This window comes from Centruroides sculpturatus, unplaced genomic scaffold (genome assembly GCF_000671375.1).
Source record: "Centruroides sculpturatus isolate CEXI.00-Female unplaced genomic scaffold, Cexi_2.0 scaffold225, whole genome shotgun sequence".
NCBI lineage: Eukaryota > Metazoa > Arthropoda > Arachnida > Scorpiones > Buthidae > Centruroides > Centruroides sculpturatus.
In genome coordinates this window covers 49,288-65,316 of record NW_019384500.1, presented here as the reverse complement: position 1 = coordinate 65,316, position 16,029 = coordinate 49,288, and the positions used below count along the sequence as shown (strand labels likewise).

The 16,029-nt window shown below is 30.3% G+C and overlaps 1 protein-coding gene across 1 annotated transcript in view; it reads left to right on the top strand.

Annotated features, from left to right (window-relative positions):
* LOC111622019 overlaps window positions 1–16,029 on the top strand; it is a 91,680-nt gene that overhangs the window by 67,417 nt on the left and 8,234 nt on the right. The window contains exons 8-9 of the mRNA XM_023364319.1: window positions 1,611–1,707; window positions 14,271–14,891. Of these exons, the coding sequence (XP_023220087.1) occupies window positions 14,302–14,891 (590 nt within the window). The 5' untranslated portion in view covers window positions 1,611–1,707; window positions 14,271–14,301. The remainder of the gene's footprint in view (window positions 1–1,610; window positions 1,708–14,270; window positions 14,892–16,029) is intronic.

The window sequence follows — 16,029 nt, the reverse complement described above, 5'->3', positions numbered from 1 at the left end:
GATATTTTTGTAAATAGTCGAAACTTCAATTATGAAGAAATGTATCCTGAGTTAATACATAAATTGTGTTCATATGCAAATAAAGTAGGATAACTCGAAATCACCACCAGAGGGCCTGAAGCAGTTAAAGAATGGATAAGGACAGCATGGTGAGAAGAATTCTTCGTGTTTTTAATGTAAAGTGTCAGAACCTACAATAGAAGGCTGACACTTGATCGTTTTTAACATTGTAACCTCTTTTTACTTGTTTAGCTGTGTTTTTTTAAGAAGTTTTTCTTCAAAACAAATACCATGTTAACTGTTACTTCTGGTGATGTATAAAAAAAGGATTGTGATAGACTCGAAAATTTGATATTTTTGTAAATAGTCGAAACTTCAATTATGAAGAAATGTATCCTGAGTTAATACATAAATTGAATTATGTCTGTGAAGATTTGATGTTCTTTTCCAGTACTTAACAATATAATGCCATTAGATGTTACCATTTGGTATTATAATACATTTCAGTAGTATGTTATGTTCATAACGTTTTTGATAACAGTATAGAAATAATTTTTTCACTAACTCAGACAGAAATCTCAGTACTACTCTAGTATTTGATTTACTAATCATACAAAAATTTTAAAAAATTTTATTTAGTTTTAATTTTTACTTTTGAAAATTCATACAGAAATGTTCATTTTAAATTTGTCACTTTGTTGATGGAGTGTTCTTGTAGATCACTTTTTAATTTCATGTTTGAGAATCTGTACAGAAATGTTTGATTTAAATATTTATGTCCTCTGCCAAACACTTAATTTATTCTGTATACATTGTGTTCAATGAAATGACTGTATATGGAAGAAATATAAAGACCTAAATGGGGTCAAAAAAATTTGTGTGATTAATAAATTAAGTGCTAGAGTAGATACTGAGGATCTATGTGTTATTGACTATTATTCCAGCTTTATGAGTTTTATAATTTTTCACTTCTTCAGAATATATTATTTTCTTTTTTTTAACAATAAGTCATAATTAAAATCTGCAAGGCATAAGAATAAATTCACTGGGCCAAGTATATTTTATTGAAATTAAAGTCTTTGCAGATGACTGAAAGATGAATATTCATTCTATCGATGTCTTTTGAACTGACTAACTTGTAAGATCAAAAAATCTTAGCCAGAGTTAGTTCTTACGCTAATATATTGTTAATTTTATCATTATTATTTTTTTATTTGATCAAAGTTTTTAATTTATTTTATTATTATGTTAATATATTATTTGTATAATGTTTATATCGTTTTTACATTAAACAAGTTTAATATTAATATAATAATATATATATTATTAATAATATTAATAATTATAATAATATTAATTATATATATTATTAACAATATTATATACTGTTACACTTGAAAACTTTATTATTTCATTTGCTTATGTTTTTGTGAGGTTAAAAAGCATAGTATTATCAGCTGACATTAGTGTAAGACATTTATTAGTATTTTGTTTAATATGAAAATGCTTTTATTAATTATAAAATAAGATAATTTAAATGTCATTATTTAAATTAATGGAATTATTTATTTTAAAGATGTAATAAAAATTACTTAATGTTTGTTTCTCAGATGATATACATCAAGATATTAGAAATACATATTATGAACACTCACAATCATTTAAATTGGAACAAAAGTCTAATCAAATCAAGCATCCTCCAAACAGGTAAACTTAATTTTAAAAAGTATTGTAATTGTAATTAATAAATAATTTTTAATATTTTATGAAATTATCAGATCTAGATATACAATTGAAATCAGTTAAAATGAACACAGAGATCGAGTAAATTTGCTCCTTATACCATTACTTGCTATATCAATTTTGAAATATTTAATCTGTATCACTAGCAGTGGATATAGCAAGTAATGGTTAATATGTAACTCATACTTTTGTCAAAACTTCTTTATTTGACTTAATACAATAAAATTTAAAATACAACAAAAAAACTTTCTAAATTGTTTACTGCCATTTGAATTAGGTTATTTATTCCTTTTCTGAAAAATGCCATCTGAGATTTTAATACAGTATTTTACTATATATAATTATTAATATATCTGTTTTTAAAATGGTTGAATTATCCATTGCTATAAACAAAATCTTGATGTCCAAACTCTTTAATAGACTTTTCTACCTGTACATTTACTGTATTTTTGCAGATTGACCAGCATGCTGCATATGACTTGGGTTGACCAGCATGCCAGAAACTTTGGGTTACCAGCATGCTGGTTAAACTGTGACTAAAAAATAAAATTAATCAGATCTAACAAAACTAGTTGTTAAATAAATGTTAAAGAAAACATTTTTCTGAGTACAGTAAAATAATAACATTGTAAATTGACTGACTTATAACCAGGAAGAGAGTTTTCATTTACAGGTTAATAAAACAATTAGCAGCTTATTGATGTTAGTAGTACTACTTAGTCATTGTGGGTTTCACTGACAATCTGCAGCAAAAGTAATAAAGTTTTACCAGTACTATCCTGATGGTGAAAGACAACACTTTCCTCTCAGATTTCACACAAAGCAAATGTTAATGGTATAAGTTGAGATAATTTACAAAGAGTTTCTGAAATTTGATATGTTTATTTTGCATTTTTGGATCAAATAAAATGAACATAAAAAGCATTATTGGCATCATAATGAGTATTAATACACAATCAACCATCAACCATAATAATCAGGCAGATTACAAAGCAACAAACATTTGGAAATTATATGATAAGGCATTACGTGCCCTATGACCCCAGGTGGTGCCTTGGATGGTTATATATAAAAGTTTAAAAGTGTGTGAAGAAGAGGAGTCGCTCAGAGGTCCAGGTGGTGTAACTGGTCAGTGCACCACATGGTAAGTGGAGGTTTTGACTTTTGCTCTGGGCTGATTCTTTTCTTCCAGACTACACTAAATTTTAAATTTAAAATCTAAAATCATAGTTACTACTTTCATCAGTAGATGGCACCTAAGGCCTTATCATATAATTTCCAAATTTAATATATTTTGCTTGTAATCTGCCAGATTATTATGGTTTATGGTTGGTTGTGTATTAATTTATATTTATCGGGTTAATGTTATGTTGTGTTGTTGTTATGATGAGTATTTTACATCATTAAAAAGAATACTTAATGCAGATATTAAATGTATAATTGTAGTTTTTTATGTAATGATGACAGTTTCACAATTTTAGAATAAAAACTGGTGTATATGAGAATCCATGTGACATAATTCATTTCAATTTTTAACATGCTCTGGATAGCGATGTATAACCTCACATAAACCAGCATGCTTGCATTTCCCAGGATAAATCAGCATGCTTGTTTTTACCATGCAGAATAATCTGATTTTATGGTTTCCTTTGAATAGACGACATGCTGGCCAATCCATGTAAATATGATAATATTTAATTTAATTTTACTTTATTTTATTGGCAGAATAAACTCAGATCTTTAAGGTTTATACACCTCAAACTTGTATTATATCTGTAGTATAAATAAACAATAATTGAATTAATGTGTCTTTATATATTATATTGTGGTGATGAAACATAATGCATAGAGGCACATTAGTTTAGTTATTAATAATACTACGAGCACAGATATAATATAAGTTTGATAGAAGCATACTATATTGCCTGTATAGTTCACAATGCGAACAATTGTGATGGGGAACTTGATTAAACTAATTATACAAAAAAAATACCCATAACAACAATTATAAGGACAATACAACCTTGATTCACATGTAGTATTTACAGTTTATAACTTGTTTACTGATAAAATACAGTAGAGTGTCGTTTATCCGAATCAATTGGGGACTGGGGTTGTTCGTATAACTTATTTTTCAAATAACCAATTATGTACGAAAAAATATATTAATTTATCCCGTGTTGAAATTTTTCTCCATTGCATGTCGCTTTGCACTGAATTTTCGTCGATGTTAAGCCTAACGAAGACTATTGTATCGTTAAAAATTATTTTTTTATTTTGTACAAACAAAATAAATATATTGAAAAATATAAAAACAATAAAAAATACTTCAGATGTTAATTTAGTATTAAAAACGTAAAATATTTGAGTAGTTCGAGAAATAGCCGAAGATTGCAGCGCCACAGCACTAGCGAAAATTTAAATTTGCCGACTGGAATGCTTTCGGATAACGGACATTTCGGATAACCAACTTTCAGATAAACGACGCTCTACTGTAATTCCATTTTTATATTAATATATAACGTCTCTTTAATCCAAAAAGCTTGTTTGGTAGACTGTCTCACAGCATTTCTGGTTTATATATAGAAATTGAATAAACAGCAACCATATTACATTAAGAAATAATTCCAACAGTATCAGATGGAAATGGATTTACAGCCTACTTCATTCTTTCACTTTGATGTACTCTCACACTCCTGCACATTGACTCCTTGTTCACAGTTTGAAATGTCACCTCACAAGGGGACACATCCAAAAAGAGGGCTCATGAATGCCAGAAAAGATCTTAAATATTCCCCATCAGAGGTTAGGAGGAGTGAGCAGCTCCCCCTAATGAGAGCCAATTCATAAAATAAAATAAAAACAAAAATGATCAAAAAGTGGTGCAATAGCACCACACCTGACATGCCGAAATAAACCATATAGAGATTATGTGTAATACTCATGTCTTCTTTGGGTAGGCGCCATAATAAATAAATAAATATATATATAGTATTGTTAGATGGCACTAGAGGTACTGTGCATAGTACACCTCAGTTCTCTCTACAGAAGGTACTGAACAGGGTAATTTTAATTTGAATCACCCTACATATAACTTAAAAATCTGATTTTGTGCTGCCAATAATGTAAAATTAAATTAAATTAAATATAAGTATAAAATTACATAAGTTCTCACTAACCAAAAAAATTAATCCAACAGTTATCAAAATTAACATCTTTCTATCCTTTTTGACCTACTTAGAAGATCTTCAAGAAGTGTTAATATAAGTAAAAACATTTATTAAAGAATTTGGCCATCAAGATTTTGTTTGGAGCAATGTATGGTTCAACCATTTTAAAAACTGATATATTATAAATATAATAAAATATTGTATTAAAATTTCAGATGGCATTTTCAAGAAAAGGAGGAAATGACATATTTCAAATGGCAGTAAACAATTTAGAAATGTTTATATTTTAAAATTTTATTGTAATATTATCTAAAATCATCTAATATTAAATCTGTTACCTTCCTGAAACAAAATAACAAGATTTAATTTGATTTAATAAAATACAGAAAATATAAATATAGAGAAGATACAAAAAATCTTTGAACATCCATCTTTACAATCACCAGTGACACCCAATTATCATCTACAGAGACGATCCTTTTATGGAGGCTATATTTCTGCAATAATGCAAATTGACTAAATGTCCTCTGGTGATATTGCTAAAAACAAATGAACTATTTGCTTTTTAGTAATCTGTATTTTTATATTTTATTAAATATAGATACCATTAGAGAACTTGAAATGAATTTAATTTGATCTTCTCATTGTGTTATTGATTTGTCTTCAAGATTTTTGTGAGTGCATGTTTTGTGTCCTTGCCATAACAAATAGAGAGCAATGAAATCAAATGATGAATAAATGTGAAATTTTGTTTTAGATTTGAAAAGATGGCTAAATATATTAAATATTATAAAAATGTTTTGGAGGTGATATTGTAACTTGAAAAATAGTTTGCAAATGGTTTGAATAACTTTGTGGTGAATTTGAATAATAACAAACAACAACTGTGTTGTCTAATGACTTTGACAATGAACAAGTATTTTTCAAAAAAAATAAAATTATTCAAGCAAACAGAAAATTAACAATTTAAGAAATATCCTGTTGAGAATTACAATAGACCCCCTATAACACTGTTGTAATTCCGTATTATATGAATTCCATGCTGTACGAGTCACTTAGATTTTACAAGTACATGTGCTGGGCTATGAACGGCTCACATATTTGTAAAATCTAAGTGACTTGTACAGCATGGAATTCATATAATACAGAATTATCAACAGTGTTATAGGGGGGGTCTACTGTAGTCCATAGATGTAAGAGAGTAAATTTCATTAACTTATAAAAGTACCATTTTATCTAGGGCAGTGGTTCCCAATTAGTTTTTCCTGCATACCACTTCAAGAAAGAGCTCAAACTCGCGTACCCCTTATAGCAGAAATTCATATTAATTTATACTAATATTATAAATTCGAAGGTAATTCTGTCTGTCTGTCACCTTTCACGTCTAAACCGCTGAACAGGTTTTAATAAAATTTGGCACAGAGATAGATTACATGTTGGAGATGGACGGATGCTACATTTTAATGCAAGAAAATATCTTATTCCCACGAGAAAATTCGATATAATGAGAGCGAAGCTGTGGGTAGACAGCTAGTGATAAATAGAATAAGTTTTTTTTTTACATTTATTACCTTTAAAATACAGTTCTAATAATAATGAAAATAACATAAGGTTATTTAATTTTAATGTGACAAATGTGCACGATTTTCTTTGCACAACTTTGTAAAATCTGGTTGCTTTTTGATCAGCTTCAGTCTCAAGTCATCTTCGAGTTGAAGTCGGTGACGATGTTTAGTTTTCATGTTTGTCATGGTCGAAAATCCACTCTCGCAGAGGTATGTTGTGCAAAATGGTAGTAAATATTTTATTGCCGCTTCGCCGACATGATAAATGCCTTTTAGGTCAGCCCAAAAATTACCCAGTGATTGCTCTGCAAAACAACTCTTGAGTCTGCTGTTGCATGAAATGTCTATTAATTCGTCTTGGTCAGAGATGGGAAGGTGGTCGGTGGAGTTATTTGCAATAGCGACAAAAATTTTTAAAATTAATTTTGCAAAAACAAATTGTGTTAATTGTACAATTTTTGTTTCTTGCGCAAGAATTTCATTTAGGTATTGCCGCAAATGCATTTTTTTGATGAAATTTCGAGAATATTTTTAGTTATAAATAAGCGAATTTGTGCATTCGACATCATGTTGTAAATTGCCGAATTTTTTATGGTCCACCCATTATTTTTTTGATTGCTTCATCTCATGCATTTAAATTTTAAATTGACCAATTTTAGATTGCCGTGCATACCCCTTCATGCAATTTCGCATACCCCGGGGGTACGCGTACCACTAATTGGGAACCATTGATCTAGGGCATCTTGGGGGGCGTTTCCCCTTCAGAGGTTAAATTATTCAAAGTAGTCCAAGTAAGAACTTATAAAATTGTTCATAAAATTAAATGAACTTGTGCCTGCAAATACAGAATGTCTTGCTAAGCTGAGTGATACTGAGGGTTCTGAAATCGTGTGTATGGTACAAAATACATCCAAGGAATATTCAGCTGCCAATACAAACATGAATTGATGCAAACTTCATGGTCAGATTTCACATAATCTTTTATTTGTCTTTAGCAAGCAAAAGTTTCAGTTACATTAGTTATAGTTTCTGTTCTCAATGTTAGCTGAACATTAAAACTTAAATTAGGGTCTTAAAATAAAGTATTAGTGAAATACTTTAAATACTTGAGAAAATCCATTCATGTAACTTTTAAACAATCCTGCAGTAGAGTGCTTAGGATCTTTAAGAAATCAATGTTATATCATTTACAAAACAAAACTTATTTTTGTTTTGAAACAAACAAATTTGAACATTTGTAAACAGAAAGAAAACAACTGTCATAATAATATGATGTTCTAAAGCTGCAATGTTACCTTTTTAACATCAATGTTAAAAAGGCAAACATAAACTTTATCTTTGTTTAATCAGTTGTGAAAAGGAAGTCCTAAAGATGACTATAAGTCGATCCCCCTATAACACGGTAGATACATTCTGGTTTTTATGAATCCATTTTCTATGAGTCCAGCCAATCACAGCCCGGCACGTATTCAGTTTACGGACTACGGCTGTTTGAAAGGTTTCTTCCATAAAATTAATCGATTCTAGATTAATTTGACTCAACATTTCCAAAATACATATAATTTTTTGGGAATAATCCATATAAACTATGCTATAAACAAAAAATTGTAGGATTACTTACCGAGCGTGCACCATTCAACTATGCCATTGCTTAAGCTTGTTTTCGTCGTGGAGTTTGCCATTGAATGGCGCTTACGTACTTCCTGATAAATTATTTTTTTTGCAAAAATTTGCTGAACTTTGGAGACATCATTAATATAAATATAATTTTTATGGATGTTAAATAATAAATGGTTTTTAGTAGGTCTGCTGCTCGTTTAAACTCAATGGTTTGTGCAATATCCACTATTGGTCCAGATTCGACCAATCCTGTCACGACACGAGTCGGCGATGATGTTTTACTGAATTATAGGAGTTTTTTTAGCATGTTTGTGCGAATACTGTCGCAATTTTTTCATTGTGATACAGGAATCTGAACTATAAGAACCCGTGTTATAGGGGGTCAACTGTACTTCATATTTTAGCTTAGGCAAAGATTTTGTTAAACTGTCAGCATCTTGCTCATCATTTCTAGCATAAGCAGTACTGACTTTTTTTTCATGTGTTATGAATAAAGCAATAATGTGCATCCATAGGTTTTAGCATTAGATAAAATGCTGGGTTCTTGATTTGCTTGGTTGCATTTTGATTGTATATTTGATGTAGGCTTGTTTGGCTGTGTCTGAATTTCTGATAATAGTTTGGCTGACCAAATTATTTCCTTTGCAGTAACAGCTGCAGCCACTCTAAACTCAGTTTCAGTAGTTGATTGAACTATACTTTGATATTTTTTTACTCTTTAAACTCAGGATTGTTAAGAGCTTTTGTGGCTCTAGGATAAAGTGGCTTTGCCTCTTATTAGGACCCTTTGATCTTTCACTACAGGCTCCTAAATTTTCTCTGGGCCTGGTAAAAAATCTCCAGCTTCCCATCCATCTTGACAACCATGTCAAAACTATAGCATTTATTTCCAAATTTACATGAATTTACATTAAATTTGCTGTAGACTTTCAGTTATTACATCACTTACAAAGTCAGAAACATTATATGCTTCAAATTGTTTATAATTTCTTTATTAAACTAATGTTAATAGTTCCTCTCAAGTATTTAAATAAATGTTTAATGGGTTGTCAATTACTTGTAGCTGATTTTTCTAATACTCCTGATACCAGATTTATGGTAGAGGTTGTATCAGGTCTATGATTTATGTGCAATTTTGCCTGCCAATCAAAAAGTTTATGCATCACTGATTTAGACCATAGAACATCTACAGATGTTACAAATAACCACACCATGAAGAAACTTTAAAATGCAGTGATACTTTATAATCTTCTCATGTTTTTGGTCATTTTTATTAGCCTTCTTTGGGAGAAAAATAAAGATTGAATAATGGTTCTTTATTTGAAACAAAACAGAACATAAATATATTTCTGAAGCACATATTTTAATTTTAATATCCTAGAACAAAAAATTGAAATGAGAGAATGCCAGAATGTTGTAACTATTGCTTTGAAACTGAGCATTAATTGTTGCAAAATTTATCTGCATTCTTTTTCATTAACTAAAAATTAATCCATTATCAATATACAAAATTACTATTAATTTTTCATTACTATGTAATGATTTGGTAATTATAAAGTAAGAGTGTTTATCATTGACAGCAAATATCAATATTTGGTATTTTATCAGTTTTGATATATTGATATTTTAAATTTTAAAATGCTAATATTGATATTGTAAAAGTTTATTGGTTCTGGTTGATATATCAGTTACAGCATAGCATTAGTTATTTCTTGCACATGCATCATACCACATACACTATACAAAAGTCTAGAAACATTAGGGCTTAACAGCAGATACATTACAGAAAAAAACCATACTAAACATATGTCAGACAGGAACTACTTAAATACNCCCATACACTATACAAAAGTCTAGAAACATTAGGGCTTAACAGCAGATACATTACAGAAAAAAACCATACTAAACATATGTCAGACAGGAACTACTTAAATACAGATACATACATGAACAGCACATAAACAAGATAATTTGCATAGTTATTTTCATTATTGAATTTGTACAATTTGCATAGGTTTAACTTTTCTGTATTGTTGAACAATGTTGTTAACTACATTTGTATGTGGGGAACATATCAGAGAAATGGAGGCTATTGAATTTTCAAGGCAACCAAGGAAGGTAATTGCATTAATAACAAGGAAGAAAGAATTATCTTGAAAGCATGACAAGCATGTTTTGATACTACCTTATAAACTGTATATCAAGGCATTCTGTAATGTGCGTGACAGCAAAAAATAAAAATTTATACAATTCAAAACAAACATTAAATGAGCATTCCAATATTCAAATTCCTGATGATCTTCAGAATAGGTAAAAAATGTTAGAAATGTTTTGATACAACTGGACTATTTTGACAGGTTAGGTAAAATTTTTTGCTTATATGTCTAAGAGCCTTAATTGAATTCCAGCAAGATTTAATTTGAAATAAAACTTTTGGACTAGCATTTTCAATCTATAAATGGAGATCATATTCAGGTTCATAAATTCAATGATGGAGTGCTTGAATAGAACAAAGATGTTTTTTAAAAATTAAATGAAATAATTCTCGAATATATAAAAATAAATATAAAAGTAAATAGAGGAAGATTCCAAAAACAAAATAAAAAGGAAAAACTCAAAATTATATAAAAAAGACATACACAGTACCATCTTAGAATATAATAGAATATAGCAAGTCTAAAAGAGAGCAAATTAACTTTTAGGTGCAATCCTACCATCTTTAACAGCTTTAGGAACAGAAAGGATAGGACTAACATGCTTAGAGTACTGTGGTCTATAAAATTCTTTGGAAGGATGACTGATTTGACTAGGAACTTGAATACAACCCCTGAACAAAAGTATGAAATATTTAGTAAATGTTGTGAAAAAATTATTTTGATCCTAAAATCAATAATATTTTTGTGAATTTGATTAACTTTTTACAATTGGCAAATATAATAGACATATTGAAGTGTTTACTCACCAAACACAGTAACGATATTTGCATAAATTACAAAGTTACAGCATTTTAAACAAAGTAAGAGTTGAATGAAAGTATGGAATGCTGATGATTAATATTGTGTAGGTCTTCTTTTGCCCTAATTACAGCCTTAATTTTTTATGATATTGTAGAAATAAGTTCTTTACATATTTCTGGATCAACCTCTGACCATGATTTTTTGACTGTCATCTTTAATTTTTTTATGGCTGTAGCTCTTTCTTTGAAACTGTTCTCTTCAGAACATTCCAAACATTTTCAACAGGAGATTATCTTGACTGTTGGCAGGCTATTCTGTATGTTAGGTTCTTGAATCCATTGTTTAGTTTGTCTAGCCCTATGACATGATGCATTATCCCTCATAGATGAAATCCTCATCACCAGAAAGATCTTCAGATGTTTTAATGACCAAAGATTCTAATAAATTCAAATAACATCAGCATTCAATGTATTATTAAGTATTGCCATCTCATCAACCCCATTACAGGTTATACATTGCACATTTAGAAAATTTTGCTGATGAATTTAGGCTGCGTACACACTAGGCATTTTTAAATGCGTGTTTTAAAGAACCAAAAGTTCTACATAGGCGTACACTCAAAAGCGCGCTTTTGGCCAAGTTTATAGATTTTTCTTAAAGCGCACGCTTTTTGGGCACTTTAGTAGAACTCTTGGTTCTTTAAAACACGCGTTAAACGCGCATTTTTAAACGCCTAGTGTGTACGCAGCCTTAAACAGTCAAGATGAAATTTTTTATCTGATTTTCTATATACTGATGTACCCCATCCTTACCATAGCCAATACAAATTTTTGATTCATCTGTGAACATATCTTGTTGCCACTTATTAACAGTCTAGTCTTTGAGAATTTGGCCCATTTCAAATCATTTTTTTTGTTTTTTTTTTTGGGGGGGTTTTTTATAGGTTTAGTTTTAGTGGTAACTTTTTGTCTGCTAGCCTTCTCCTTACTGTCGTGTCCAATGCATTAAAACCTGTCTCATTAACACAGGTTGAAAATGTTTGGAATGTTATGGAGAGAATGGCATTACAACCATAGAAGAATTAAAGAGGACAGCCAAATAATCATGGTCAAAGGTTAATCCAGAACTATGTAAAAACTTATTTCTGCAATATCACAAAGAATAACAGCTGTAATTAGCAAAAAAGGTGGCTTTACACAATATTGACCATCAGTATTCCATACTTTTGTTTAACTCTTACTTTTAAAATGCTGTAACTTTGTGTAATTTATGCAAATATATTTAATGTTTGGTGTGTAAATACTTAAATATGTTTATTACATTTAGCAATTGTTAAAAGTTCAATAATATTTTTGTGAATTGGATTATTTCAGAATAAGAATAATTTTCCTACAACAATTATAAAATATTCCATACTTTTGGTCAGGGACTGTACATCAGTTTCACCACAGTGTTTCAAAATAAGACTAACTGAATACAAACATGTGTGGTGAGCACGTGGTGATGAATGAATTCTCACAAAGAGACAGGAATATAAAACAATAAAACATGCTTTATTTTACTGTATGAACATATATACAGGAAAGGTTCGTTGATTCCGACCTCCTTGTTCCTCACTTTAATTAAACAAAAGGAAACAAACAACACCGATTGTTGATTCACAGTGGAGCTAAACTTTTCTTTCGCGTAACAAAGGAGACACTTAATTACTAACTTAAAACTACTTATAACTAGAAGAGGAAAGAAAGAACAAGAATTAGAATAGAATGGGAGAACAAGAATGGAAATTTCTAGTAAGGAACGGGTACCCGAATGGTTGACTGAGGTGGTGGCCACAAGATGATTTCGTCTTGGAATTCCTTTCTTCTATGGGGACGGAGCACATGTGAGGACCCAAGGTTCGTCCTTTAGTCTCGGCTTTACCAATGTTCTTTTTTTCTTCCAATGCTATTTCTATCTTTAGTGTTCTTTGTAACCCTTCCGGCCGAAGCAACACCGAACTCGAGACCGCTCTCTCCGACGGTCTTTCCTCCTCCGGTCCAAAGCCAAAAGTGTCCTTATCGTCCCCCACTTGCCCTCTGGGCTATCTTCACCCCTTTGTCCCGAAATTGGGTCACTGACCACCCACATTCAGACGAAAGTTCCAGAAAGTATAGAAACAGAACAAAGAGAAAGGGGAATAGAATATTCTTATATATACATATATAAAATAAAAACAACAAAAATATACTGGTGTACAGTACCACCACACATGACAGACTAAAAGAAACACAATACTGCCCTAACTGCAGGCAACTGATAATGACAATGCACACCCTTTTCAACAAAGATTTCATCATCAAGAGATCAAAAAATTCTGACTCCATTAGGATACTTGAAGCATTGGAGATGTTTAAATCTGACAAAAAGAACCAGTGCATTAATTTTAAAGATGAACAACAAGTTTCTTATACATGGCATAAAATAGTTATGATTATGTGACCAACTGTGATATAACATCATGATGTAGGGACATTATAATGGAACGTTCTCATTTATATAATTTTGAATTTTTACTTTTTATTTTTGATACCTTGCTCTATTTACTTTTATATTTACTGTCATGTTTATATTTATTTTTATTTTTAAGTATTCAAGAATTATTTTATTTAATTTTTGAAAAAGTCATTATTCTTAATTCTTTTGCCTCTATGTCCTTACTTTATTAAATCTTTATTATATTGGGTACAGTGGACTTTGTGTTTTAATAAAAAGTGTAATAAGTCCTATTAATATACAAAATCTACTGTAGACAATATAATATAGAATTTAAGTCATTGTTTAATACATGCATTCTATCATTGAATATGCAGACCTGAAGATTTCCACCTAGCAATATAACCTATTAAATCACTAAAATAGGGTATATAGAGCTGATTGTAATAAATGACTCTACTGTATATACATCTTCTCATTTTTCATGTTTTCAGAGAAAAAAACTCAACTAAGTCAGACTTTTGTAAACTTAGACAACCTTTACTCTCTATTAGTCTGAGTTAGTGTGCATTTACTGTATTAGAAAATACTTTGAGCTATTTCCAAACAAGCATTAAATGTTGTAACTGATAAATTAAGATTAAAATTTACTCTGTACTAATTTATTGTAGTCAAAAAGTCTTTTATAATAATTAATTTTAACATTATTTTTTTAAAAAGTTGTTTTATTTCTTCTTTAGGAGTAACAGTTCATCAACAAATCCAAAGCCTATGCCTTTACACAGAGCTCATTTTGCATTTTCCTGTCCTATACTTCCTAGTCATACATCATTTATTACAAGGGCAACTCAAACTGATCCAATTGATTCAACTTTCAGCTCATTTAGGACTTCAAATGGTGAACATCTTTTTGAAAATCTCAGATCAAACAGTTATTGTAAAACTTTAAATAGAACAAATGCATTGAACACTGATAATAGAACTGTTGGAAATAGCATTCCTGATTACAAAGTGGCCTGTGCTGCTCAAAGTCTTAAAACATGTCTGCTTGCTGTGCCAAATGCAATTTGTTTCCAAGAAAGAATAGATTCACCAATCTCTCCTAGTTTCCCAAGAAACAGAAGTTTTAGTTTTGTAACTGCTATTAAAAAAGGGAATCCACATTTAATAGATGCAACAGATAGTTATTATTGTACAAATGTAGAAGAAAAATTTTCACAGTCTGCTACAGATTCTTTAACTAAAGATAATGTCCATTCTGAAGTGCCAAATATTTCTTATTGTAATTCATACAGTAATATTGGAAAAGAATATAGCCCACAAATAAAACCATGTCCAAATGAAGATAAGGAATATAATAGGTGAGAATATTGATTTTCTTTTATATCTTCTATAATAAAATACATGAGAGTCACTTTATAGCAACTCTTAATTTAGTAATGTGCCACAATATATTGACCAATAAGTAAGATTCTGAATGATCTCCCAAAAGTGTGAAGCTTGTTTACTATCAATATAATTTCTTTTCCCCTGTCTTTTTTTACCTTGTGACATCAAAGGAAACTAATGTTTATGAGCATGTGCCAACTGTGTCACCTCTTGATAGCTGATGTTTGTCGTCTTTGGAATGTTGAGAATGCCATCTAACCACTATTTTTGTGGTTTTCTTCTGGCTCTAAATCTACTGTCTTCTTGTGAAGGCAATATATTGTAAGATGTTCAATGCAAAAGGAGTTATAATAAAGCATGATATCCAAGGAACAACTTTTATTTCAGATTATTTACAGATACCAATCTTTATACATTTTCCAGGTTTCTCTGTGATAACAATACAAACAAATGAATTCTTTGCATAACTGATTCCGTTACAATTACCAATCCGATACTATTAACATACAATAATACGTATCCTATGATCGTGGATCAATTCTTAATCTACTTAAATACTAAATGAACGATAGATTTATTGATAGAAGGGAAAAGAAGAAGAATTGATAGGACAGGGGGTAACCAAATTCTCAGCAAATAACTTCGTGTGATTGCTCATTTCCAACTTCCACATCCTGATGGATGTTCTCTTCTGAACCCTTTCGTCTCTTCAAAAATATGATTTCTCTGAGGAAGATTTATCTCAAAGTCTGGCTTCTTATTTTCTCATAAGTCTCCTATTCTGAGGTCTGACTCACCAGCTCTGGTTGATCTTGAAAAACTCAGTCTTACTGGTACATGACTTGCTTCCTCCGTGTCTGGCCGAAGAATGTCCTCCTGAAACAAGGTTTTGCCCTCAGGGCTTCTTGTAGTCTATTGTTCCCACACCCTGTTGGGGAAGGGTTGGATCAGAATTTCTTAGAAGTATGGAAACAATAGAACAAAAAAAATGGACAGAGAGACAGGATTAAAAGAGATAAAATATGAAATTAAAATTATACAAAAAAAAATATGGCATACTGCCACAATATAACAAATCAACAATTGTCATTCTTAACAAGACAAATATGT